The sequence below is a fragment of the Lampris incognitus genome, chromosome 5 (genome assembly GCF_029633865.1).
Source record: "Lampris incognitus isolate fLamInc1 chromosome 5, fLamInc1.hap2, whole genome shotgun sequence".
NCBI lineage: Eukaryota > Metazoa > Chordata > Actinopteri > Lampriformes > Lampridae > Lampris > Lampris incognitus.
The window spans coordinates 55,383,110-55,409,497 of NC_079215.1; the positions used below are offsets into that span (position 1 = coordinate 55,383,110).

The 26,388-nt window shown below is 47.1% G+C and overlaps 2 protein-coding genes across 3 annotated transcripts; one reads left to right on the plus strand and one right to left on the minus strand.

Moving 5' to 3' along the window:
* Positions 1–1,442: 1,442 nt before the first annotated feature.
* On the plus strand, positions 1,443–17,345 carry LOC130112415 (polycomb group RING finger protein 2-like). 2 transcript variants are annotated; one of them, XM_056279755.1, is made up of 9 exons: positions 1,443–1,543; positions 2,316–2,443; positions 2,780–2,876; positions 2,959–3,014; positions 3,170–3,299; positions 12,855–12,894; positions 13,144–13,242; positions 13,858–13,938; positions 16,965–17,345. In XM_056279755.1, exons 2-9 carry the CDS (start codon positions 2,326–2,328, stop codon positions 17,343–17,345), a joined length of 1,002 nt encoding a protein of 333 aa, XP_056135730.1. In that variant the 5' UTR covers positions 1,443–1,543; positions 2,316–2,325. The 2 variants fall into 2 exon arrangements, with proteins under 2 accessions (XP_056135730.1, XP_056135731.1); XM_056279756.1 differs by lacking the exon at positions 1,443–1,543 and having other exon boundaries at positions 2,270–2,443.
* Positions 17,346–17,347: 2 nt separating this feature from the next.
* On the minus strand, positions 17,348–20,898 carry LOC130112416 (CDGSH iron-sulfur domain-containing protein 3, mitochondrial-like). The gene is made up of 3 exons (XM_056279757.1): positions 20,605–20,898; positions 20,286–20,402; positions 17,348–19,570 (listed from the first exon to the last, which is right to left on the minus strand). Exons 1-3 carry the CDS (start codon positions 20,689–20,691, stop codon positions 19,394–19,396), a joined length of 381 nt encoding a protein of 126 aa, XP_056135732.1. The 5' UTR covers positions 20,692–20,898; the 3' UTR covers positions 17,348–19,393.
* Between the last annotated feature and the right edge of the window lie 5,490 nt (positions 20,899–26,388).

Below are 26,388 nucleotides of genomic sequence, written 5' to 3' on the forward strand. Positions count from 1 at the left end.
GCCCCCAGCAGGCTGGCCGCGGAACCGCCGCCTCCGGCGTCCCGAGACGCACGACCGCGGCGAGCCCCGTCTGATCTGACGATAGCCCTGATCTGCTGACGGGATCTCCACCGACAGCGATTTAGCGCGAACCGGTCCAAAAGAATAAATTGGAGGGTTATTCATCTTGTCCGCGGCAAATACGGAACCGTATTGTAGCGAATTCGGGGGACAACGCAACCACAGGAACTGCCGCGGCCGGGAAGCGAACCCGTATCGCCCGCACCGCAGGAGACATCGCTAACCGCTAGACTAAAGGGTCAAAGACCAACGTGTCTACTTATCCATGCACGTTACACTATTAATATTTTGTGACCCTGGAAGGTTAGGTATGAAGACAGTTCCCAGATAGCAGCATTGCTGTGGCCCGGACCCGTCCCGCACCCGACACTTCATCCGGCCCACATACCGCGAGGAATGATGGCACTCGGGCGGTCCGCCCCTGTTTGCCAGATCTGGGCCAGAACCAAGCCATGGCAATGCCCCATATTTGCCAAAGGTGGCCCATATTTGTTTTGTGATATTTGGGCCACATTCACCGTTTACCACACGGGGCCACTGCAGGGTCACATCCAGATGACATGTTGCCGAGAGCGCCGCATCTTGGCCAAAAAAAAGGCCCACGTTTGATTTGGCACATTTGGGCCATATTTGCTATTATACACGTGGGCCACTTCAGGCTCACATCCATTTCGTCAGAGCCAGAAGAAAGGCCGTCAGTGGCCCACATCCGGATGCTGTCTGGGTCAGGACATCCCTTGAAGCCCATGAGTCAAAATGTATGAACAATGTTTGAGTCATTTTAGTCAAACGTTTTCTATTTTGCAGTGCTACTCTGGGGGGGGGGGCTAATTAAAAAAAAAACCCCCAAAAAACAAAACCACACAACACTGCTGACACAGTGACCACATGTTCATTTCTCAGTCAGTGCAAATTGGAAAGCCTTCTCTCTGGCTTTGGAAGCATGGCAACGGATGCAGAACTGAACGCCCGAGACAACTGGATCAGAGTTCACCCACGTGTGTATTTCTGTCCCGTAGTGACGCCGCTGCGAATTAAAACCTATCCTGTAAAATATTTCAAATAAAGCGCCCGTGTCAGATTCGGAAGGTCGAGATTAGTCGAGGGGGAGGGAGGGAGGGAGGGGGGGCGCGTCTAGAACAGCCTGTTGGGAAGCTGAATAAACCACACAAGGGGGGTGGGGGGGGGGGAAAGGTCATCGTGGCAAAACTGCTGCAAATGTACCGCGGCACGCGAAGCCTCCGGGCCCCCCTGGACCCGCTCCGTGGGTCGCTCGCTCGGTGTGGGCCCTCCCCTCCCCGCCCCGTATGGCCCTGGAATAAGGCGACAAAATAATGTCACGTGATCCAAAATGGGCAGTCCTCTGACGGGGCTGAAAAAAAAAAAAAGCCATTTTCTGGCGCTGCTGCAAATTCGAATCGGCTTCCAAATAATCTGCCCGGAGCCTCGCTGAGAGGAGCGGACGCCATTTATGTCACACCAGGTAGGAACAAAGCGGTGCGGGATCGCCGCTCGGACCCGGCGGCGCGCCCGCCTTCGCCCGAAACCCACGTAGGAAAGTGCACGGTGTCACATTTGCAGTCTCTCTTGTTCGCCTCAGATACAACCCCTGTCAGTGAATTTAAGATGGCTGCTTTTGTGTACCAGTGTGATTTTTTTTGGGGGGGGGTGGTGGTGGTGGTGGTGGGGGGGCTCCCCCTCCCCTCCCCTTCAAGAATCGAGCGTTCGTGCGGCTATACGGCGTGTGCTTTTCGGTGCCCGATTTCACGGCGGCGCGCTGGCGACGTTTCAACTCTCTTCTTTGTTGGTCCGCCGGCCGCCCGAGAGCAGAGCCGATGCGAGATGAGGCCACACATGGGCAGCTGAGTGGTCTACCCCGTGTTGGGTGCCGTAGCCCACATTAGCTGCACTGGCCCTCCTCACCTAAGCGGTTTGCTGCGAACGCCGACGATGTCACAGCGAGTGTCATAGAAATTGTGTCTTAGCAGACCAACGACGACCCGGCTGTGCTGTGGTGGTGGTGGTGGGGGGGGGGCTGCCCGGACCGTCGTCCCAATGACGCGCTGCAGACATTGATTGGTTCGCCGTTGAAGGTGCCACAAGGGGGGTGGGTGGTGGTGGTGGGGGGATAACTAACAGTTGGGACAAGCGTAATATACCACTAGAGTCTGGTGCGTCGCATGAGCGTGCTCCGTGGCTGGGTCCTTCGGTCACGTCTGACGCTGAATACAGTGCCCGTCTTATTTCCTTTGCAGATATTTGCAGATGGACAAAATGCAGCCCAACCGCATCAAAATCGCAGATCTCAACCCACATCTCACGTGCCCGCTGTGCGCAGGTTATTTCATCGACGCTACGACCATCGTAGAGTGCCTGCACTCCTGTGAGTTCCCGACACGAGCACGTCGCCTGAAATGCATGCAGAACGGGGTTGAAGGGGGGTGGCCCGGTCTCCATTGGGGGAAAGTCCAGTGTGCCAAATAGATGGAAACTCTGCGGTGTTGTTGAGTAGGTGGGCATTGCAATGAGAGAAGGTGACCCCCGCTTCCCTGTTGGGTTCAGTATTGATAAGGCTGATGGGAAGGTATACGTGGCCAGGGGAAGTAGTGGGTAGGAGCTTATACACGGCCACAGTCTTGTCAAGGTGTATGATAAGCAGGTCGACACTGGAGAGCCATGTTTTGAAATGCCATCTGACCCGCCTGTCTTTTCTTTATAGTTTGCAAAACATGTATTGTTGCCTTTTTGGAGACAAACAAATTCTGTCCTCGATGTGACGTCCAGGTGCACAAGACATACCCACAGCTCAGTATCAGGTATGCGTTAATAGTTCGTGAGAGAGTGCAAATACGATGAAAGTGTTTATACCCCTCTTACAGGCCGGCTTTTTTTTTCCAGAGCGGACAAAACCCTCCAAGATATTGTGTACAAGCTTGTTCCTGGGTTATTCAAAGGTGAGGTCTTCATTTAGAGACAATACTACAGGGAAGACAACTCTAAAGCCTGTGAAATACACATTTGTCGTGGCTTTGGTTTTGCCCTTCTCATGATGTTTCGCAATATCACGACTGACATTTGGAACTATTCCTGTTGTGTGTGTTGAGCTTAGATGAGATGAAACGGAGACGGGACTTTTACGCAGAGAACCGTGTGTTGGAGCCTGGGGAAGTGGTGGAGACGTTTAACATAGCAGAGGACGAGATCATCAGTCTCTCCATACAGTTCTATGAGAGGAACAAGTGAGTAACACATCTAATTCCGAGGAAAACAAAACTCAACCAGAGTGGAGGCTGAAAAAAGGGTATTATTGGAACGCTGGTATAGTCAACGCAAAGGGATATGGAAGAGTAAAATTAGTTAATAGCGCCCAGAGTACAAGTTGTATCTGAATCCTTCAACAAGAGCCATTAAAAAAAACAAAAAAACAAAACAGACACTGTCATTGGTAGAGGTTTAAAAGAAAACAAGGAGAAACTTGCAGCCACACCAACAACATTATACTATACATAACAACAGAACGTATGCCTTGTGGTTGATTCTTCAGGTTCATACAGTTCTACAAATGCATAAATTATTTTAAGCATGTAAATCAAACCTTTCCCCGGAGCAAGTCCACCATCAATCTTTTGTTTTGTTTTTTTTAATTACCCCACGCCTCCGAGCCGTCCCGATCTCTGCTCCACTCCCTCTGCAGAGCTGGGGAGGGCTGCAAGACTACCACATATCTCCTCTGATACATGTGGAGTCGCCAGCCGCTTTTCACCTGGCTGTGAGGAGTTTCGCCAGGTGGACGTAGCGCGTGGGAGGCTCATGCTATTTCCCCCAGTTCCCCCTCCTCTCCGAACAGGCACCCTGACCGACCAGAGGAGGTGCTAGCACAGCGACCGGGAAAATACCCACATCCGGCTTCCCACCCGCAGACACGGCCAATTGTGTCTGTAGGGACGCCCGACCAAGCCGGAGGTAACACGGGGATTCGAACCGGCGATCCCCGTGTTGGTAGGCAACAGAATATGCCACCCGGACGCCCCCCCCCACCACCACCACCATCAATCTCTTAAGCTTTACAGGACCACATTATTCTCCTGTTGTCATTGTTATAAAAGTTTAAGAAACAAAGATTCTCACAGGTGTGCAGTTCCTAAAAGAAACAGTTGGAGCCATGAACTAGACCCATGGCTGTTTCACCATCCTGAATTTTAAACTGAAACCACAAACATAGTTCCTTTCAAATTTTGTGGACTTTAACCTCTGCTGTGTAAGATGCCACGTGAAACTTAAGTGGCTCCTTCACTTGGGTACCGGGATCCCCAGGGCTGCCTAAAGTGCTGTTCCAAGGGTCGCTAGCAAGCAGGGTGCCAATTCTGGGACAGCCACAAGGATCTCAACCCCTTGTGGAAAAACCAGAGCTCCCCTGAAAACACGATTTTTGAGAAATTGTGTGGGATGTCTTGAAGATATTAATTCCCAAATTGTCTGCCACAATTTTTCTATCTGCATTTCTTTGTTGCACTTTAGCAGTGGATTAATGTTGCACTAATGAATTCTTGAATTTAGAAACTTGTAAGTTTAATCCCCGTGATTCATCACTCATTCCCGATGAAGATCCAGCTGTGCTTTTCCTACAATCAGCATCCAAACGTGGTACTAAAAACGGACTTCAAGAGAAGGATTATCTCATTGCCGCGTGGCCTTTGCATTCGACCCATCCATTTCTTATTTGCTGGAAAAATTGTGCTTCATTCTGTTTGGCTGTGTTATATCAAAAGTGGTATCTCTTTGGGGACGCACCGATGCTGGTATTGGATATCTGGCTGATACCTGGCTAAAATGGAGTACTGGTAATTCTACACAAGACTAAAATCTGATACCAAAGCCTTTAGTAACCTTTCATAAATAAAACCCAAAACAGCTTGATTTGCTGCATTTTTGGCTTGTGGAGGCCTGTATGTTGTTAATGGCTGGGGAAAAACTGCTTTTATCACAATTATTTTGCCCATTAAAAACAAACTAATGGTCTGAGTCTGCACTGTACAGCAAAAAGAATGGATCGGATCAGTACTCGGTATCAGCCAATAATTAAAGATTCATATTCGGAATCGGTATCGGCGTAAAGTGATGTTGGTGCATCCCTATTGCATTTGATCTGTCTCTGAGGTGCATATCTGCTGATAGAGTGTGTGTGTGTGTACATGTTTAACTATCCTAATGTGGACCAAATGTCCTCATTAGGATAGAAAAACCAGAAACCACCTACCTTGTGTGGACATTTTAGAGGTCCTCACAAGTAAAAGGGTCTATTTTAGGGTTAGGACTTGGTTTTAGGGTTAGGTTAGGGTTAGGCATGTAGTTTGCGTGGTTAGGGTTAAGGGCTAGGAAATGAATGTAGTCAATGAGGGGTCCTCATAAGGATAGTGTGTGTGTGTGTGTGTGTGTGTGTGTGTGGCAGCTGGATAACTCGGTAGGTAGGAATGCCCGCTTTCAGTGTTGCAAACAATTAAAACAGAATTCATGTAACGTAAGATGGAGGCTTTACTGAAGTTCACAATGTAACACATATCAATTTGGCTGACTAGTAAACACAAAACAAGAGATGCCAACCAGATCTAGGAAGAGCTCAGAAATTGTTTTTTGGGATATTTTCCCTCGTTTTTCTCCCCAAACGCTGGTTGGGACAAGTCTCCAGTAAGAGTCCGTGGCTTAGACTCCTAGTGCTATACAAGCAAACTACCTCAGATATGAGTGAGAGTAACATGAATAGAGTCATAAGGCTCTGACATCACCCAGGTTAGCAAGGCCTGCATCAGGTGTTGGGGAACCAGGACAGCCTGATGAGAAATGGGGTACTGGAACAAGACATACATGGACAAGGGCCTGGAACTGATGGAACCCTACAGTAACAACATACCCCAAGAGAGGGGCTATATGAAGCATATGTGGGAACTGTGGACCAGTAGGAGACCTACTGGGCAGCACAGGGGCCCAGTGATTAGCACTGTTGCCTCACAGCAAGAAGGTCCTGGATTCGAACTCCAGGCCATCCCAGGTTCTTTCTGTGTGGAGTTTGCATCATCTCCCCTGGACTGCATGGATTTTCTCTGGGTACTCCTGTTTCTCCCACCATCAAAAGACATGCATAGGTTAATAGTCCTGTCTGTGCTCCTGACTCAGGCATGGCAAGGAAAATTGGTGTTAGTCCCTGCGTGCTGCACGGCAGCTGCTCACTGCTCCCAGCTACAGTGTGTGTTGGGATGGGTTAAACACAAAAGATGAATTTCCCTATGGGGATCAATAAAGAACATCTTATCTACTTCCACACTGACTTAGAAGCAGCTAGTGGCTCAATGCTCGAACATCCATTGAAGGGCGCTACTGTCACAACTTGAGATGGAGCAGCTCCAACAGGATGACTATACAATTCAGGACCTTGAATGGCCAACCAGTACGCAGGAGATGCATGAGGACAAACTCCAACAAGCTGGAGCAATCCTACCAGCCATGACAGCTGAAGCAACTGATGTTCAAATGAGAATCATGGCCAGACTAAAGACAGTCAACCCCCAGGCTGGGCTTCCATGACTCGGTGACAAAGTACCATCACAAAGCCTGCTTGTGGATATGAACATAGCCTTACTTACGCAATATCTCGACTGCCACTATAACAGAGACCAAAAAGCTTGTATATACCACTGCAACCGTAATCCTGGAGATGCTTGGGTACAGGATTAAGAACACAGGTCACCAACAGTACTGTCCATGGAAGAGAAGGCTGGAAGCCAAGATCAAAGCCGCACAGGGAGATCTTAGCCAGTTAACAGAGGTGCCGAAAGGTGTGATGAAAGACAGGCCCTGGTTGAAGAAGTACAGCAAGATGTCCATAAATGAGGCCCTGGAAACTACAAAAAAAAAAAAAAAAATGCTCACAGCTCTGGCTGAAGAGAAACACTTGAGAAGAGAAGCCAAAAGAGTAAATGGCCTGTTCCTCAAACAACCATCCAAAGTGTACTCTCAGCTGCAGAGTAACAAGGGAACAACATCAGACCCAGTGCACAGTGGCTGGTGGACGTAAGAGCGGCATCACACAACACCCAGTGCACAGTGGCTGGTGGACCTAAGAGCAGACCACAGCAATATCCCAGAGCAAGAATCAGTCATCACCACAATGGCCGACATCCAACGGCGAGTCTCAAGCATGAAGAGCTGGACTGCACCAGGCCCTGACAAGATTCATGCCTACTGGCTTAAGAAGCTAGTGGCACTCCATGAACGCCTGACGATACAGATGAACCAGCTGCTAACACCAGGGTCTCACCTTGACTGGCTAACACTGGGGAGAACAATATTGATCATGAAGGATCCAAGGGTACAACACCTTCAAACTACCTGTCAATAACCTGCCTCTTCAAAACATGGAAGATCCTGTCAGGCATCATAGCAGCTAAGCTGAAACGGCACATGAGTCAATACATGAGCGAAACTCAGAAAGGGAGCAACACCAGAGGACCAACGCATCAGCTACGGGTTGATAGAGTAGTCACCCAAAGACTCGATGACCAGACAGACCAACTTGAGCACACCGACTACAAGAAAGCCTACAATTCAATGACCCACACATGGTTACTGGAGTGCTTGGCACTATACAAAGCCAACAGGACACTAATAGGTATGATCAAGAACTCAATGTAACAGTGGAAAACAATACTAGAGGCCAACTCAAAGACAATCACACAATTAACCATCAAATGTGGCATATACCAAGGTGATGCACTATCCCTGCTGCTGTTCTGCATATAGTGCCTTGCAAAAGTATTCAACCCCCTTGACAGTCATCACTAATTTCTGTATTATAAAAGATACTCACACATCTGTTCCTGAACAATATTCTTTTTATGAACCCATAAGCTCTAACAGCATGTTCCCAAAGCCAAAATAAGTTATGTTTCGCTGACTTTTTATTAATAATTTAAAAACTAAAATATAGTGCTTGCATACTTATTCAACCCCCTGTGCTCTGAAAGCTCCAAGTTTACTTACCCCAAGAGAATCATGGCTGTTATTGCAGCAAAAGGGTACTCTACAAAGTATTGATATGTGGGGGTTGAAATTAGTGATGACTGTCAAGGGGTTGAATACTTTTGCAAGCACTGTAGGCCTGAACCCCCTCAGTGAGTTTATCACGAATAGTGGCTATGGATACAGGTTCAGAAGTGGAGTTACCATCAGCCACCTCCTATACATTGATAACATCAAGCTGTATGCCAGGTTTGAGTGAGACATTGACTTGCTGATTGATCTCACCAGGATCTACAGTGATGACATCAGGATGTCATTTGGACTGGACAAGTGCCGTTGAATGCTGGCAAAAAGAGAAAAGGTGGTGAGGACTGAAGGGGTTACCAGATGGCAGGATAACAGACATAGAGGACAGTTACAAGTACCTGGGTATTCCACAGGTAAATGGAAGCCACGAGGATGCAGCAAGGAGGTCAGCAACAGCAAAAACCTCCAGAGAGTGAGGCAGGTCCTGAGGGAGCCAGCTCAATGGGAAGAATAAGATCCAAGCCATCAACACATATGCTCTACTAGTCATCAGATACCCAGCCGGAATAAGTAGCTGACCAAAGGAGGAGGTAAAGGCTACAGATATCAGGACACAGAAACTCCTCACAATACACGGAGGGTTCCACCCAAAGTCCAGCAGCCTGAGACTGCACAATAAGCAAAAAGATGGAGGCCGAGGGTTGGAGTGTGTCAGAGCCACTGTCCAAGATGAAACAAGGAACATCCATGAATACATCAGAAAGAGGACGAACTGCTGAGTGAGTAACCCAGACAGCAGAAGACAGATAGTGCGGAAGAAGAGGAGGTATGATGGAAGACTAAGCCCCTCTATGGGATATACCATCGACAGAACACATGACTGATATCAAGAAATCCTACCGGTGGCTAGAAAAGGCTGGACTGAAGGACAGTACAGAGGCACTGATCATAGCAGCACAAGAACAGGCACTCGGGACCAGATCGGTTGAGGCAGGGGTTTACCACATCAGACAAGATCCAAGATGCAGGCTGTGCAAAGACTCCCCTGAGACAGTCCAGCAGTTAGTAGCAGGGTGTAAAATGCTAGCTGGGAAAGCGTACACTGAAAGGCATAACCAAGTGGCTGGGATAGTGTACAGGAACATTGTACTGAATACAGACTGGAAGTCCCCAAGTCCAAATGGGAGCCACCACCAAAAGTGGTTAGCAGAGCTAAGATCCTGTGGGACTTCAAATTCCAGAGTGACAAGCAGGTGCTGGTTAACCAACCAGACATTTTGGTGGTCGACAAGGAACAGAAGTCCCACAGTAATGATCGATGTAGCAAGCCCTGGTGATGGCAATACCATGACAAAAGAGCATGAGAATCTAGAGAAATACCAAGAGCTGAAGGAAGAACTAGATCAGATGTGAAAGGTGATATCCAAAGTATTCCCAGTGGTAATAGGAGCACTATGTGCTGTGACCTCCAAACTGGGAGAATGGCTCCAGCAGATTCCGGGAACAACATCTGAGGTCTCTGTCCAGCAGAGTGCAGTCCTAGGAACAGCTAAGATACAGTGCAGAACCCTCAAACTCCCAGGCCTCTGGTAGAGGACCTGAGCTGGAGAAAGACACACACCACCCAAAAAAGGGTGAGAGGGAGATTTTATTTATTCATATTTTATTTATTATTTGTGGACATGAAGGGGAGGAATGGAGACAGACATTTTCAGTAACCTAACCGGGATAAAGGGGTGAAACATTAGATTGCCCTTCTGACCAAAATGCATCAAGCAGAGCTGATAGAGGAATACATTATCAGAGGGAAGCCTGTAGGAGGTGATGTGTGTTCATATCGGGTGGGACTACATTAGGGTTCTCCCAGAGATATGCCCGGAGGTGGGCTGGGCAAACTTTGGCAGAAATAGCAGCATGTAATGCAAAGGTTTAGAAAATGTCACATGCAATAACAATAAAAACATAGTGGAGTATCCTCGACCATGTATTCATGTCTTTTGGAACAGCAAATAGAGAACCATAGGAAGGAAGAAATGGAAACGGATGATCTGCTGTGGCAACCCCTAACGGGAGCAGCCGAAAGTAGTAGTAGTAGTAGTAGTAGTAGTATATCCAACGATAAGGGTTATCACAACTGGCTCACCTTTACAGGTACTCTCCCCTGTGCCATGTGTGAGCCAGTGGCATGGCTTTCTCCTTCTTTCCCTCCCTTAAGGCAACTCCCTCCAAACTGGGCTGAGCTGATTAGCTTCTCTAGGTTTTCAAATGGGACCCCCCACGCCCCCCTGCTCAATGTTTTGTTCAAGATTCTTTATTTGTTACATCTCATTATAAAAGTATAAGAGAGTAAAATTCTTGAGTTTCAGCTCCTGAACACTGCAGCAACAATAGTAATTAAATAACAACACAACAGAACAAAAAAGCAGTAATAATAATAAAAAGTGTGTGATGTATGTAAGGTGCTGTGTGTGTGTCTAAACTGATCCGCTGAAGGCCATAGGTCAGTACCATCAGTCCAGCACACCAGGCTTAGTGTCTTTTAATGCTTTTTGTTCAAAAGCCTGGTTGCTTGATGGAAAAAGCTGTTTCATAGCCTACTGGTCTGGGCTTTGAGGCTGCGGTACCGCTTGCCTGATGGTAGCAGCTGGAACAGTCCTTAGTTGGGGTGGCTGGGGTCTTTGATAATCCTATGGGCTTTGCTGACACAACGGCCATTGTATATGTCCTGGATGGAGGGAAACTCGCAACCACTGATGTCCTGGGCCGTCCGCACAAGCCTCTGCAGTGTTTTGCAGTTGTGGGCAGTACAGTTCCCATGCCAGGCAGTGATGCATCCAGTCAGGATGCTCTTGATTGTGCCTCTGTAAAAGGCCCATAGAAGCTTGGGTCCCATGCTGAACTTTTTCAGTCGCCTGAGGTGAAAGAGGCGTTGCTGTGCCTTTTTCACCACATGGCTGGTGTGTTCATCCTAGGTGAGGTCCTCAGTAATGTGAACACCGAGGAACTTGAAGCTCTTGACCCTCTCTACAGCAGTCCCGTCTTCCTGTAGTCCACAATCAGCTCCTTGGTTGTGTCAACGCTGAGAGAGAGGTTATTCTCCTGGCACCACTTTGTTAGATTGTTGACCTCACCCCTGTATGGCGTCTCGTCATCGTCGGTGATCAGGCCCATCACCGTTGTGTCATCGCCAAACTTTATTACCAAGTTGGAGCTATGTGTGGTCACGCAGTCATGGGTGTACAGGGAGTAGAGGAGGGGACTCAGGACGCAGCCCTGGGGGGCTCCTGTGTTGAGGGGCAGAGGTGTTGGAGCCCATTCTCACCACCTGGCGTCGGCTCGACAGCAAGTTCAGGATCCAGCTGCACAGGCTGGAGTTGAGTCCTAAGTCCCTGAGCTTGGTGTAAAGTCTGGAGGGGACTACGGTGTTGAATGCTGAGCTGTAGTCTACAAACAGCATTCTCACATAGGAGTTCCTTTTCTCCAGGTGGGTGAAGGCGGTATGGAGCATAGTGGAGTGTTGATTTTAAGCCCATGACATCTGACATCTCCACCACTCAACTCTATGATGTTGTTAGCCTGTCGCCAGGTTGGTTGTGCCGCCACTCATTCCACTTTATCCAGATCTACCGGGATGCCGCCTCTGCCTGTATGATGATGTTGGCTACCAGCTGCTTCCTAGCCGGGCCTTCAATCCCAAGCAGTCCAAGGGCTCTCCAGAGTGACTGTGTAAAATTCTCCTCATGTTTTGTGTTCTTCTAAGCACTATCTGTATTTATCGTTCATGTTTGTCTTAATACTCGGTGAATCTACCTTTGTTTATTTTTATTAGGCCTAATCAAAGATAGAGGTAAAGTGGAAAAGAGTAGTCGACGCATGAGGTAGGTAGAGTCGGGGGAAAGCTGTTTGTTTGGACTGAACCCCGCCGGATGAGGCTTGTACACTCTTGTCTCCCCCTACTCCTTCATTTACATGAGGGAAAAGCAGAGAGAAGAGAGAGCGAGAGAGAGAATAAATTAAAGTATGTTAAAATGTAAAAAAAATCTGTATCAATTAATTGCAGTTTTTAGAATGTTTTTCTATCCTTGTCTTGATTGGTTCACCTTGGTTTTTATCCAGTGTCTTTAGTAGTGGCTTAAAAGGATGTCCATGTAGGTTTCTTGTGTTGAATCCAAGGGTGTTGGGTAGCTATTGTCACGTTCAGTCTGCTAGTTTGGAGTGTTGTTTTTCCTCCGTTCTATCTTGTAATTATCTTTATCTTGATTATTAACAATTTGTGTGGCGGCACGGTGGTGCAGTGGTTAGCGCGGTCGCCTCACAGTAAGAAGGTCCTGGGTTCGAGCCCCGGGGTAGTCCAACCTTGGGGGTCGTCCCAGGTCATCCTGTGCAGTTTGCATGTTCTCCGTGTCTGTGTGGGTTTCCTCCCACAGTCCAAAGACATGTAGGTCAGGTGAATCGGCCATACTAAATTGTCCCTAGGTATGAATGTGCGTGCGTGCGTGCGTGGGTGTGTGTGTGTATGTCGGCCCTGTGTGACAGTCTGGCAGCCTGTCCAGGGTGTCTCCCCACCTGTTCCCCAGTGACTGCTGGGATAGGCTCGAGCATCCCCGCGACCCTGAGAGCAGAATAAGCAGTTCGGAAAATGGATGGAATGGAGTTCTTGAAAGAATACTTTGCATCAGTTGGTTATGTCCAGGATTAACTTCACAAGCGTTGTGGAACGTCCAATTGCTAATTTGATTTTTCTTCACCCACAGAAATAATGATAGACAATGCTCGGACATGGATGGAGACAAGGTGAGGCCTTAATGTCAGTTTAGAACAGTGTTTCCCAACCCAGTCCTCAAGGGCCCCCTATCCTGCAGGATCGGGTGTACTTGAGGACTGGGTTGGGAAACACTGGTTTAGAACATAAAATGGCTAATGCTGTTCTTCTAGTGTAAACATTGATGCTTGCATACTTTGGATTAAACGGTTCCTATTCTGGTGCTCGTGTCTTTACCTTAACTATGTCTCTCTTTGCCACTCTTGTTTCCTTGATTGTAGTCCAATGGCAAACGTTTCCTGCAGTGCCCGGCAGCAATGTCTGTTACGCATTTAGCAAAGTTCCTCCGAACCAAGATGGACATTCCCAGCAGCTATCGGGTAATGTATTGAGGAACTCGACTGCACTCTCCTGTTGCTGGGCCACACTCTTGCATGTAAAAGGTTTGTGTTGCTGCAAACCGTGTGATGAGTTCTGAGTTTGAATCGTATTGCTCAAAGGTCCCACGGCAAACTTTCCAGGCATGCTTATTGATCGAATTCGACGTTAATCTTGATGAAACCCCTAATTTGGTATCTCATATTGGTTAGCCAGCTTCATAAGTGTTGCAGATACTAAAATCATTTTTCTTGTGCATCAACTATTATTTTTCCTCTCTAGCTCACTAGAGAGGAAATGTCAGTACAGTTTTATTGAAACTTCAAGTCATTTTGACGAGGACTGGAAAGCACAACTAACCGAATTTAAATTATTGGTTTAGTTAAAGTAAGAGTTCCCACCAAAGTAACACAAGCCTGTGAATGAAATATCTGCATCTGTGGTGAGATCATGACATCCCATCTGGATATAATTTATTAAGAATATTTGTCTCGGAGGTATATTTGATACATTAAGTATGATTGGCAGTTGGAAAGAAAGTCTAGACTCGACAGTAGGATTTTGCCAGATGTGTTCTCTGAAGTACACCGCTAACACGAATTTCTTCTGACATGCAGGTAGAGGTGTTGTATGGGGACGAGCCCTTGAAGGACTACTACACACTAATGGATATCGCCTACTTCTACGAGTGGAGACGAGTGAGTGGCAGCTTTGATACGGTTTACTGAGTGACACAAACGTTTACCAAACCTGACTTATGATGTTGTCCTCTTAACTGCTAGTGCGTTCCTTTGTGGTTTTTAGATGTTGGATTAGATGGCGCTACCTTGAACCGGGGAGCTTTTTAAATCTGTGCTGGAAAATTGGGTGTGGGTGCTGTGAGCTTTGGAAATTTTTGTTATTGGCTGTTTGGCTTGAGCAACCTGCGGGTGATCATGGAGCTAAGGGATGCACTGATACTACTCTTTCAGACCGAGTACAAGTACTTACATTTGGGTACTTTCCGATACAAGCACATGAGTACTTGATAATACCATTACAGCTCTAACAATGACTTTGAAAATGTTTTATTGTCATCATATGTTCCTCACTGTTCGACTGTAACAATTTAAATATACAGCATGATGCTGTTGCTGACATTAACGTTAATGTTCAACTTGTGTGTTTTCGTGAACAAATATGGCACTGGGGCGGCACGGTGGTGCAGCGGTTTGCGCGGTCGCCTCACAGCAAGAAGGTCCTGGGTTCGAGCCCCGGGGTAGTCCAACCTTGGGGGTCGTCACGGGTCGTCCTCTGTGTGGAGTTTGTATGTTCTCCCCGGGTCTGCGTGGGTTTCCTCCGGGTGCTCTGGTTTCCTCCCACAGTCCAAAGACATGTAGGTCAGGTGACTCGGCCGTACTAAATTGTCCCTAGGTATGAATGTGTATGTGTATCGGCCCGTCCAGGGTGTCTCCCCGCCTGCCAAACAATCTGAGGAGATTTCTGCATGCATGTTGAGTTTTGCTAAATGACAGTCTGTTGGTTATACAGGGCTTGGAAGCGTAGGCTATATGACTGGTACTGAATTAGCGATAGCAGAGAGAGACAGGAAAGGCAGGGGGAGACACAGGGGATGACATGCAGCAAAGGGCTTGGGCCGGATTCGCACCCAGGCCGCTGCGGTAAGGGCTCAGTCTTATGTGGTACCACCCTACCAGGTGAGCCACCGGGGGCGCCCCTATTGATTTATTGTTGTGTGCGCAATGAAATAAAACCCCACAAGGTGCACTGTTGCGTCACATTGCCTCTCGTACAATGAGGTATTTATTTTAATAATTTTTAAACGAGATTGTACTCGTTTTTTATGCAGTTGTGTATAGCTTTTACCCGTTGAAGCAGAAGTAGCAGGTAAATAAACCTGCTGCGTACCGCTTACGGGACGTGCCGCACTCATCCAAGCTACACATGCTCGGAGCTTTGGTCATTTCTGGCTCCATTTGGACAAATGACACATTGATGTGTTTGTCTCCCTCTCGGCCGTTGCTGTGCGTTGTTTATCCGGCTCCGTCTCCTCCTCTTCCCACACAAACGGCGAAAAGGCACCGCTCACTTTTCACAGTTTCAGCAGGAATTGCCCAGTCGGGTGTCGAGTGCAGTTGTATGGGAATAGTTTTACGAGGAGTACATGAGGACGGTATCGGATCAACACCCGATACTGGTGTTGGTGCATCCCTACATGGAACATATCCCTAATCACTTTTGCCTTGTAACTTTATCACTTTCATTCCCATCTCATCATTTTATCCAGACTGCTTGTGTCGGACAGTCATCTGGCATCCGTGATGCTCCTCAATACTCGGAATATCCCAAAGCATTGAGACACGGGAACAAAACAAACTATGGAATGTCCATATGCATATCAGCATTTACACTAGAAAGACACCACATAGATTTTCAAACTTCAAATTAAAATGTGCAACTACTTACTGCACATGAAAAATGGTAAATATAAAAGGCCACATGTGATTAATCATGTCAATTTGATTTAATTATTGGGTTGTCTAATATATAATTGTCTAATGTATAATTAATTGTTTAGGTTTTATGACATAGTATGTAACAATAAATGGTGTCAATATGAGAGCGAAACTGGAAGGACAGAGTAAGCATGCTGGGAATTAACTGCAAACTTTACTTCACTTACATCAGTTTCTACTCCTGGTCCTTACTCCCACCTTCAGGGTTAGATTTTTTTCCCACCCCAATTGTATCCAGCCAATTACCCCACTCTTCCCGGTCGCTGCTCCACCCCCTCTGCTGATCCGGGGAGGGCTGCAGACTACCACATGCCTCCTCCGATACATGTGGAGTCGCCGGCTGCTTTTCACCTGACAGTGAGGAGTTTCACCAGGGGGAGCGTAGCACATGGGAGGATCATGCTATTCCCCCCCCCACCTGAGCAGGTGCCCCGACCGACCAGAGGAGGGCGCTAGTGCAGCGACCAGGACACATACCCACATCCGGCTTCCCACCCGCAGACACGGCCAACTGTGTCTGTTAGGGATGCCCAATCAAGCCGGAGGTAACACGGGGATTCGAACCAGCGATCCCCGTGTTGGTAGGCAACAGAATAGACCACTATGCTACCCGGATGACCTTATATTTTTATTCATTGACACCTGTGGTGCTTTGTTGCAACTGAGGTGGTGTTTGACCACTCCAGTTCCCCAGATCCGTTGGAAATGAAAGTCCCGGGTGCTGTTAGTACTTTTCCACACTGAACCTACAGCCTTAGTTAGCCACATATCGCTTAGTAAACATCATCTTAAGAGTTTGGTCTGCCATCTCTTCTTGTCAGCCACAACAGCTTGCTCTTACATATTTTTTTGTGAAGACATACAACACTGCTCTATACAGGTTTTTTTTCCCAGAGATGTTCTTGCCTGACATCCACTTTTAAAATGAGCAACAAAGAAAGTGCTCATGATTTTAAAAAGTGCCTATTCCACAAATCTGCAAACACAGGGGAGCTTAAAATGAAACACTTCCAACCAGTTCCACGTGTTATTTCAACATTTCTACTGATTATTTACAATCGATAGCTTGGTCAAAATTGCTGGATTTGGATATGCTCGGATGAGGTGTTGCCTTAAATACGCCCGTGGTAGAACGTGTCAGATAGGAGGTGTGTTATCTGTACGTTATTATTCAGGATCGCAGCTGTAACATCTGTATCTCTTTGTAGACAGGACCCATCCCCCTGCAGTACTTGGTCAAACCTACCCGGAAACGCAGGAGGGTCTCAAACTCTGCCGCCCAGGGCAATTCCGATGGTATTAACACCAGCCCCACCTCGGAGAGCGACTCCCAAAGCGACAAAGTCCACAGTCCTGCTGCAGCCCAGGCCTCCAGGGCCCCCTCCCTGCCCAGTCCCGCGTCTCACAACCTCCCCCCCGCCATCCAAAGCTCTAACGGCACCACGGTGCCCAACAACTCTCAGCGACACTCTCTGGTCTCCAAACCGGGCGGTAATGCCCGAAAGGTGACTGTCAACGGCACAAGCTCTGGAGCAGGCAAGGAGGAGGGAAGGGGGAGCGACAAAAGCAGCCTGCCTCCTCCGACTTAAGCTGAGGCGCATAACAGAAGGGAGGACAGTGTTTGAATTGCTCCCATCTCCAAAGTTCACTTTCCACGGAGAAACAGGAACAGACATGCTGAAGCGTTCTTCCAGGAGAAACGGGAGGCGGATTACCATTTTCATCTTGCGGCGGGAAGACATAAGTGCAGCCAAATAGACACTTGTATGTGCGTGTGTGGTTATGTGTGTTAGACTAGAACAATGCACACATACAAACTGTATAGTATGTATCTAATGTGAGCATGTGTGCATACATATGTATAAACTTATCTTTTATACAAGCTATTGTAATTGTTTTGTAATGTATATGCAGTAGGTCTTTCTCACCCGTAGCTCATGAGCGTTTATTTGGCTTAGACATTACTCCAGACAAAATGCTGAAAGGCATTGCAGCGCAAAACAGCTCAAGTTGGATGTAATAAAAGAAAAAAAGAAAAACTTAAACCTACCATGCCTGACAGTCACGTAACCATAACTGTGTAAATGTCTGCTCTAAGTAACCGCTCACCTGGTACTAAAGGCCCGGCGTCTTGAAGGATATACATTGCATAAGGAATAATGTCGATGCACTTTGCCAATTTCGCACGACAGACTCTATACCAAACCGATAAGCTTTTTCCGTTTAAGAACTATTCAATACCAGAAAACTCCCAACACTACCCATGTGCAAAGGCTGCCGTCTTGTCGACAGGTCTTTATCTCGATCTTAGGACAGACGAGGGAATGCAAGAAGGGGTTGAATATTGACCATGTATGTTGTATTTCGTTCAATTTCAACATTCCATTAGTTTCTCTGAACATACAATACTTTTTTTTTTACCAGCCATATGTGCATGTTGTAAGAGAATAAAGTGTTTACTTACTAGGTTTTTTTTTTGAGCCGAGTGTCCTGTTATGATTTTGCGAAGTTACCGGGACGAGGAGCCGCCCCGTTAAAAGGCAACGCCGGTCATTTTTTAACCTACGCCTTTATTTTCTCCATTTTAAAAAGGCAGTTAAACAGGAAAATAGAGCTTAGGTTAAAAAAGTACTGGAGTTTTCCTGTAGTGCATCATGACTTTAAGAGTAAAAAATCCACACTAGTTTCTCAATACTGTTAACACAAGGACCCATGTTACAGCAGAAGGGAACAGTCATCTCTTGTACAAATAAAAGTGTGCTCCAGTACAGTACAGCTGCCATGTTTGGCACAACTGAGAAACAATTGAGCGCTTTCATTATTTGTCTTCATGGCATACTTCAGATAACAGTTGAGGTATACATTTTTTTTTGTGCGTTTCACAACCGTTTATGCATTCAACATTTTCAGAAATACACTAAACATCACAGAATACTGACAAAACTGAAATCTTTAGCTCAAAGTAACCTCATTCTGAAAAGGTATCATCCTAACCAATACCCAAGACAGGTTTCCCAGTGGACGTGCAACTTCCTGTCATTCCCATTATCTGTCTCGTTTACCCCCCCCCTCCCCAGTCATCTACAGGCAGGGGAGTGTGTCAGCGTTTATTACACAACAAAGTTGTTGACCAGGACAGATGCTCACCAGCTTCTCAAAAACACTGGTGTGGGAAAGCCAACGATGGCAAATATTTCAAAGGGGATTTAAACCCAATCCCATCGTGACTGCAACACAGGTAAGCGTGGATGAATATCTCTTCGTATGGATGAGAACATCATGTTTAATGTTCAAGTTAGTCAGCTTGACGTTGTCTTACTGGCCAAAACATGTATTCATGATTTGGACAAGGTCTCAAGCCATGTGCTACCCAGGTATTCATACGTGCCAAAATTATACCAGTGTATCTAAACATGGCGTTTGACGTGGCGTTATTTTGAATACAGACCCTTCCATTACAATAGGTGGTCGAGATCAACACCAAAGTAGTCATGCTCAGATTTTGTCTTTGCCCCTTTTCCTCCCCCATTGCACCTGGCTAATTACCCCCACTCTTCCCGAGCCGTGCCGGTCGCTGCTCCACCCCCTCTGCCAGATGCTGAGAAATGCCACTAGTCCTATTCCCTCAAGAACAGGGTTATTCATTATGTAGTGGTGCATTTAGGATGAACTCCTGCTTGTGTGTGCCGTCACAGTAAGGTGGGTTACTGGTGTACTTGCAGCCGCACAACCAAACCGTGGCATCTTCCTCAGGCACAAAGCGGAGCGGGGACAGGCCTTGGGCTTTAGTCCTGTGGGCGCCATCGCAGAAAGGCTGCAAAACCAAGGGTGAGCTTGTTGAGAGAGTGTTTTAAAAGCATGTACGTCTACGACCCTGTCGACACTTGGTTTTAAAATGGCTTTTGGGCAATCGGATCACACGTGGACAGCAAGACGCATCCCCATTTACACCCGTGTCTGTCACGCGTCTCCGAATGCGTCCTGCTGACCTCCTGCGATCAGATTTCGTTACGCCGAAGATTTCGCTACCGTTTACGTCACTTCCGCTGCCAGGTCAAAGGGCCCCAGCCAAGCGCCAGATTTGCCGGCTAGCTGTGAAAACAGTAGCGAATGTCCGAGCATGTTTCGAGCACTAATACGCATACGCGGACTTTGGACTGATTCTTCTGCCCAAAAGGAGATTAGGCATCTCGTTTTACTTGTGCTCCAACCGCGTACACTCTCCTCTCTCCTCTCTCTCCATTTTTTTCGAAAGTTGGCGCACCGTTACCAAAACAACCACCACGTCCTGCACTGATGACGTAGTTTCCGGTTAACGTCCTTGTCGGGGATGCGTCGGGACGCATTGGCTCAATGGTCCAACGCGCGCCCCAGACCGCCTCGGCCAAGCGGTTTGAGTCACCGGATCACAAAACGTTTTGATGGTGGTTCACACTTGCACTTGTGAGCCGATCTCAAAAAAACCCCGCATTTTAAAACCAAGTGTAAACGGGATCCGTGTTGTGTGACGCGTATCCGGGCAGTTATACCTGCGTTTTGCTGTGTCCACAGGTACACCACGAGTACCGCTTCCCCGCAACCAGCTCCACTCTGAACGGCTTCTTGGAGGGAATGACCGGCTCGGAGGGCAGGGTAGACTGCTGGATCTGTGGAGGCAGTCAGTTGGAAACAACCTCAGCGTTCAAGTGTGTTGTAGGTAGACGTCAGCATCCACTAGGTAGGGCGAAAGCAGTAACGCAACAAAATCTCTGGTCAAAGTCAACGGAAGTACACTTTCAAGAGCTGAAGACGGACGAGAGGTCAGCCTCGCAATACCGAACGCGCACTGGACCTCCGTCAGTCGCTTACCTTCACAGTTGTAACTGGTGTCTTCCAGGCACGTGTTAAGGTTAAAATCGTCCACTTGCGGTCAATTTTGCTAATTAGCGTGTTCATGTTCCCCGCGTTACGCGCGCACCGGACTACCGGTCGACACACGCCAAGTCTGCCGTTCCCGCAAGCAGCGTGAGTCGGCGGTCGCTTCACGTCGAGACTCAAGTCGTACGCGATCTATAAACAATGGCCAACGCACAGCGGCACCACACACACACGCATGAGAACCTGCCTACCAACTTCTTACTTTGGTCCCTCACACGCAGTTCAATCAGCGCACGGACACGGTGAGGTCACTTCCGGGAGAGTCACGTGTCCGTCGCTCCACCAATCGCGGTTGCGCTTTGCCCAGTTCCCCAAAATCAGCGTGTGACGGACACACGTCTGCAAGATTGTTTAATTTTGTGTGGAAAAAGTCAAAACGTACTTGGAAAAAAAAAGAAAAGAAGAAGTAATGATGAACACAGATCAACGGGAGTTTGAATTTGCTGGACTTCACAACTCTAAACACATTTCATACTGTAACGTGCATGGATAACTAGACACGCTGGCCGCTGGTTGGCGGATTCGACCCTTCAGTCGAGCGGTTAGCGAAGTCTCCTGCGATGCGGGCGATACAGGTTCGCTTCCCGGCCGCAGCACTTCCTGAGGTTGCGTTGTCCCCCGAAATTCGCTTCAATACATTTCAATACACTGAACAACAAAGTTTTTTTTTAACGTTTTGCTCCCTGAAAAAACAAATTAGATTAGGATAGACAATGTCAAGCTGATCAAAAAATAATTTCAGAGTTGCTGTATCACGTAGGAATTTGGGGAAACATCAAAACCAACTTTTATTGAATTTAAACATGCTTGATGACACACTGTTAGTTCAAGTGAGCTCAAAATGCTCTGCAGCTGATTTTCGTTTGTGCTCAGCATCCGGTGCCTCTCGTGTCAGTGTCCAACAATAGTCGGGCAGCATTGATGGATTCCAGCTGCCCTCATGCCTCCTCTCCATGGTCGCAATGTCCCGGTGAATCATTTCACCACGTTCGTCACTGACTGCACCAAGATAGCAGGGGGAAAGTCCCAAGTGTGAATGCAGAAAATGAATTTTCAATGAAACGTTGCACGTCATGGTTTTGTATGCTTTACGCATGTTGTCAGGCAGCTCAGGGTAGTTTGGTGCTCTGTGGTCGCCTTCTGTGAGCAGCTTTTACAGGCTGTCTGCCAGCATCTAACCTGAGTAACCATGCGCAGGCACGTCTAAGACAACATTTGTACAGCACCTACGCTGAGTGCATGCCCAGGCACGCTTGGGCTGACCAAAACAGCTTGCTTTGTGGGCAGTATACTAGTAGACCTCAAATATGACAGAAAATCGCAAAAATAAGTCATATATACAAAACGGTACGTGATAGGGTCATTTTAAGGTGATTTCCGTGATCAGCAGGAAAATGCATAAAATACACCCGAAAGTGTTCAGGAAGCAAAATCTTTGTTGTCTGGTGCATCATCTTAATGGAATTGTATACCAAATTATATGTTTTCCAACACTGGTGGCCTGGAGTTACGGGAAAGAGTAACAGAAGCTAGGTTAAGAGGAGAGGTGATGATTAGTGAGCAGCAGTATGGTTTCATGCTACTAAAGAGCACTATAGATGTGATGTTTGTTTTGAGAATGTTGATGGAGAAGTATACGTAGTATCAATCATGCAAACCTAAAGACCGTATTTCCTAAATTTTATCAACATGTAAACTTTGCCACCAGGGAAAACAACAAACTGGACTTCACTTTAAGCGACTTTGAGTGTCAGAAAAGCGCTCTATAAGTTTAATCTATTATTATTATTATTTACACAAATGAGAAGAATGCATACAGAGCATTCCCCTGCCCCCACCTTGGAAACTCAGACCGCATCTCTGTTATGTTAATTTCAGCATACAGGCCACTTCTGAAACTTATCAAACCGGTTTAGCGACAGATCAGGGTCTGGCCAGAGGGGTCTATTTCAGCTCTCCAGGACTGCTTTGAGAGCACCGACTGGGGCATTTTCAAAGTGGCAGCCTCCTCTGGTGAGCACATTGATCTGGAGGAATACACAGTGACAGTGACAGCCTACATCAATAAATGTAAAGACGAGGTCACAGTCACCAAAACCATCTCTTTGTGGCCCAACCAGAAGCCCTGGCTGACAGCAGAGCACTACTGAGGACCCAGAATGCTGTATTTAGATCTGGTGATAAGGCAGCCCTCAAGACAGCAAAGTCCAACCTGTCGTGTGGCCAAAAGACAATATGTACAGAGAATCAACAACCACTTCACTGATAGCAGAGATGCACGGTGCTTGCGCAAGGGCATCCAGGCACTGGCTACAAGCCTCCTCCTTAGACCTGTGGCGGTGCCCCCACCCTCCTAGATGCACTGAATTACTTCTACGCACGATATGAGAGACTGAAAGATGTGCCGGTGGTGAAGCCTACATCCCTGATGGATGACTGGGTTCTGCAGGTGACCACCGATGACGTGAGAAAGACCCTCTCCAGAGTCAACCCACAAAAAACTGGGTCTAGACAGAATCCCAGGCCAAGCCATCAGAAACTGTGCTGAGCAGCTGGCAGATGTCTTTGCTGACATCTTCAACATCTCGCTGTGCCAGGCAGTCATCCCCACATGTTTCAAGTCTACCACCATCATACCAGTGCCAAAGAAGTCCCCTGTGTCCTGCCATAATGACTACCGCCCCATTGCACCAACTGCCATCATCATGAAGTGCTTTGAGAGGCTGGTCATGAAGCACATCAAGTCCAGCCTCCCCTCTACTCTGGACCCTCTCCAGTTTGCATATCATGCTAACTATGCCACAGAAGATGCCATAACCTCTGCTCTTCATCCAGCCCTGTCCCACCTGGAGAGAAAGAACAGCTATGTGAGGATTTTGTTCACTGACTTCAGCTCAGCTTTTAATATAATCATACCACAACACCTGATCGAAAAGCTGAGCCAGCTGGGCCTTAACACCTCCCTGTGCAACTGGGTACTGGACTTCCTCACAGGGAGGCCATGGTCAGTGCAAATTGGCAAGATCACCTCCAGGACCATCACACTGAGCACTGGCGCGCCACAGGGCTGTGTGCTCAGCCCGTCTTGTTCACCCTGCTGACCCATGACTGCAAAGCATCATCCACCTCCAACCTCGTTATAAAGTTTGCTGATGATACTACAGTGGTAGGTCTCATCAGCAACAACGATGAATCATCATACAGAGTGGAGGTGGATCAACTGGCAGCGAGCTGCAAAAACAACAACCTCTACCCAAATATAGGAAAAACTAAGGCGGTTATTATTAACTTTAGAAAGACCAGCACCCACCATACCTTCTGGCCATCAATGGAGACCATCAAGGACATGGCAAGAGTCAGCAGTGTTAAGTTCCTGGAAGTGCACATCACAGAGTACCTCTGCTGGTCCCTCACATGTCACTGTGCTGTCCAAGAAGGCCCAGCAGCGCCTTAGCTTCCTGCGGCGTCTGAAGAAGGCGAGTCTCCCCCCACCCATCCTCATCACATTCTACAGAGGCACCATAGAGAGCATTCTGACCAGTTGTATCACTGTCTGGCATGGGAACTGCAAGGCCTCCCTACAGCGGATAGTAAAGACAGCTTGAAAGATCATAGGAACTGCTCTCCCATCATCCAGGCCATCTATGATGCACAGCGCACCTGGAAGACTCTTAGCATCGTGAAGGACCCCACCCACCCTTCCCACATCTGCTTCACGCTCCTACCCTCTGGCAGGAGGTACCGGAGCATCCATGCTGCCTCCACCAGACTATGCAACAATTTCATTCCTCAGGCTGTGAGGTTCCTCAACAGCCTGAACACTTAGACCTAGCTAGCTACTACACCAGGCTACGCATGCTAGCAAAGAACTGTGAGTTTACAAACATAGATTTTGAAATTAAAGAACAACTAATACAGAGCTGCACATCATCCAGGCTTCGCAGGAAGGCGCTGAGAGAGCCCGACATAACACTAAATGGAATTCTGGACCACGGGAGAACTCTATAACTGTCTGAAATGCAGGCTGCAGGCGTAGAACAGGGTACAGCTGCTACAATGAATGCGGTGCATCAGAAGGCTCAAAACAAGCCATCAGCTGGAAATGTACACCCAATGAGAGTAAACCAAACAACCAGTGTAGGAATTGTGGAGGCAAATACCCACTTGAAGAGGACTGCCCAGCTAAAGGCAAGCTATGCAGAGCATGTGCATAAACAAAACCACTTTGCAAGACAGTGCCACTCAAAACTCAGAGGTAAGGACACAAAGCAATGTAAAGACAACAGTAAACAACAGAATGCATGTCAGAGAGTACACCATGTGACCAGCACTACACCCAGTGAAAGTAACAAGCCAGGTTCATCTAGCAGTGATGATGAATATGTGTTCGTAGTAAACACTTATCACTTATCACTATCACAGGACCTGATGAGCAGTGGCACTTAAGGAACCTGGATGCTACGCTCCAAAGACTAGAGAAATATGGCCTGAGAGTCTGGAAAGACAAGTGTGAGTTTTTCCAACTCTCTGTCGAGTACTCGGGGCACGTAATTGATAGTACTAGACTCCACAAGGCACCATCAAAGGTGAATACTATTACCCTAAAGTTCTTTTTAGGTTAATTGATTCTGTTATTAATGGTCCCTACACTTCTTTTTGAACCTGATGTTGAGTTGTCTGAAAAATTTCTCACTCATTTTGTAAATAAGGTGGAGAATATCAGGTCCTAAATCCAGCCAGGCTCTTGCATTCATTCAATTCCAATGTTAATTCGGCCTCTTTTACCCAGTTTCAACCAATTACAATTTCAGTGTTAGAGAGGACAGTCTCCAATATGAACTCCCCCTCCTGCATCTTAGACATCATTCCCACTAAGCTGCACAAGGAGGTGTTTTCAACTATCAGCCCCATTATTCTGCAAATTCTTAATAATTCTCTGGCCTCTGGTTCTTTTCCAGAGAGTTTTTAGCATGCCATTGTTCGCCCATTGCTGAAGAAACCTAATTTAGATCCCCTGTCCCTAAGTAATTAGAGACCAATCTCCAAATTGTCTTTTCTATCTAAGGTTATGTAGAGCGCAATTTCTTCTCAATTGATTTCTTTTATGAACACTAATACTGTTTTTAATAGTTTCCAGTCTGGTTTTAGAGCACTTGTACCTAGATAGCTCTAGTTAAGGTCGCTAATGACCTACCGCTGACTGCAGACAGAGGTGACTGCTTGATTTTAGTTCTTTTAGACTTAAGTGCTGCCTTTGACACAGTCAATCACAACATCCTCTGACATCGCTTAGACTTGGGTTGGAATCAAGGGCTTTGCTCTTAGTTTATTACGCTCTTACCTCACCAACAGAACTTTTTCTGTTGTTCTGGGCAACTCTACCTCCTCGATGGCTCAGTTGAGTTTTGGTGTCCCTCAAGGCTCAGTTCTTGGTCCCCTTCTCTTTTCTATATACATACTGCCCCTTTGCCAGGTCATTCAAAATCACAATGTGCTCTACAATTTTGCTGACAACAGTTATATGTGCCACTAAAACCAACAGTTCCTAATACCCTAGCAAATCTCACAACTTGCCTCTCTGACATTAAATCCTGGATGTTCAAACATTTTCTCAAATTTAATGATAAGTCTGAGGTCATTCTGTTCGGTCCTGAAAATTCCATCAGCCCTTTTGTTACTAATCTTGGATGTCTGTTGGGTAGTCTTAAGCGGGCC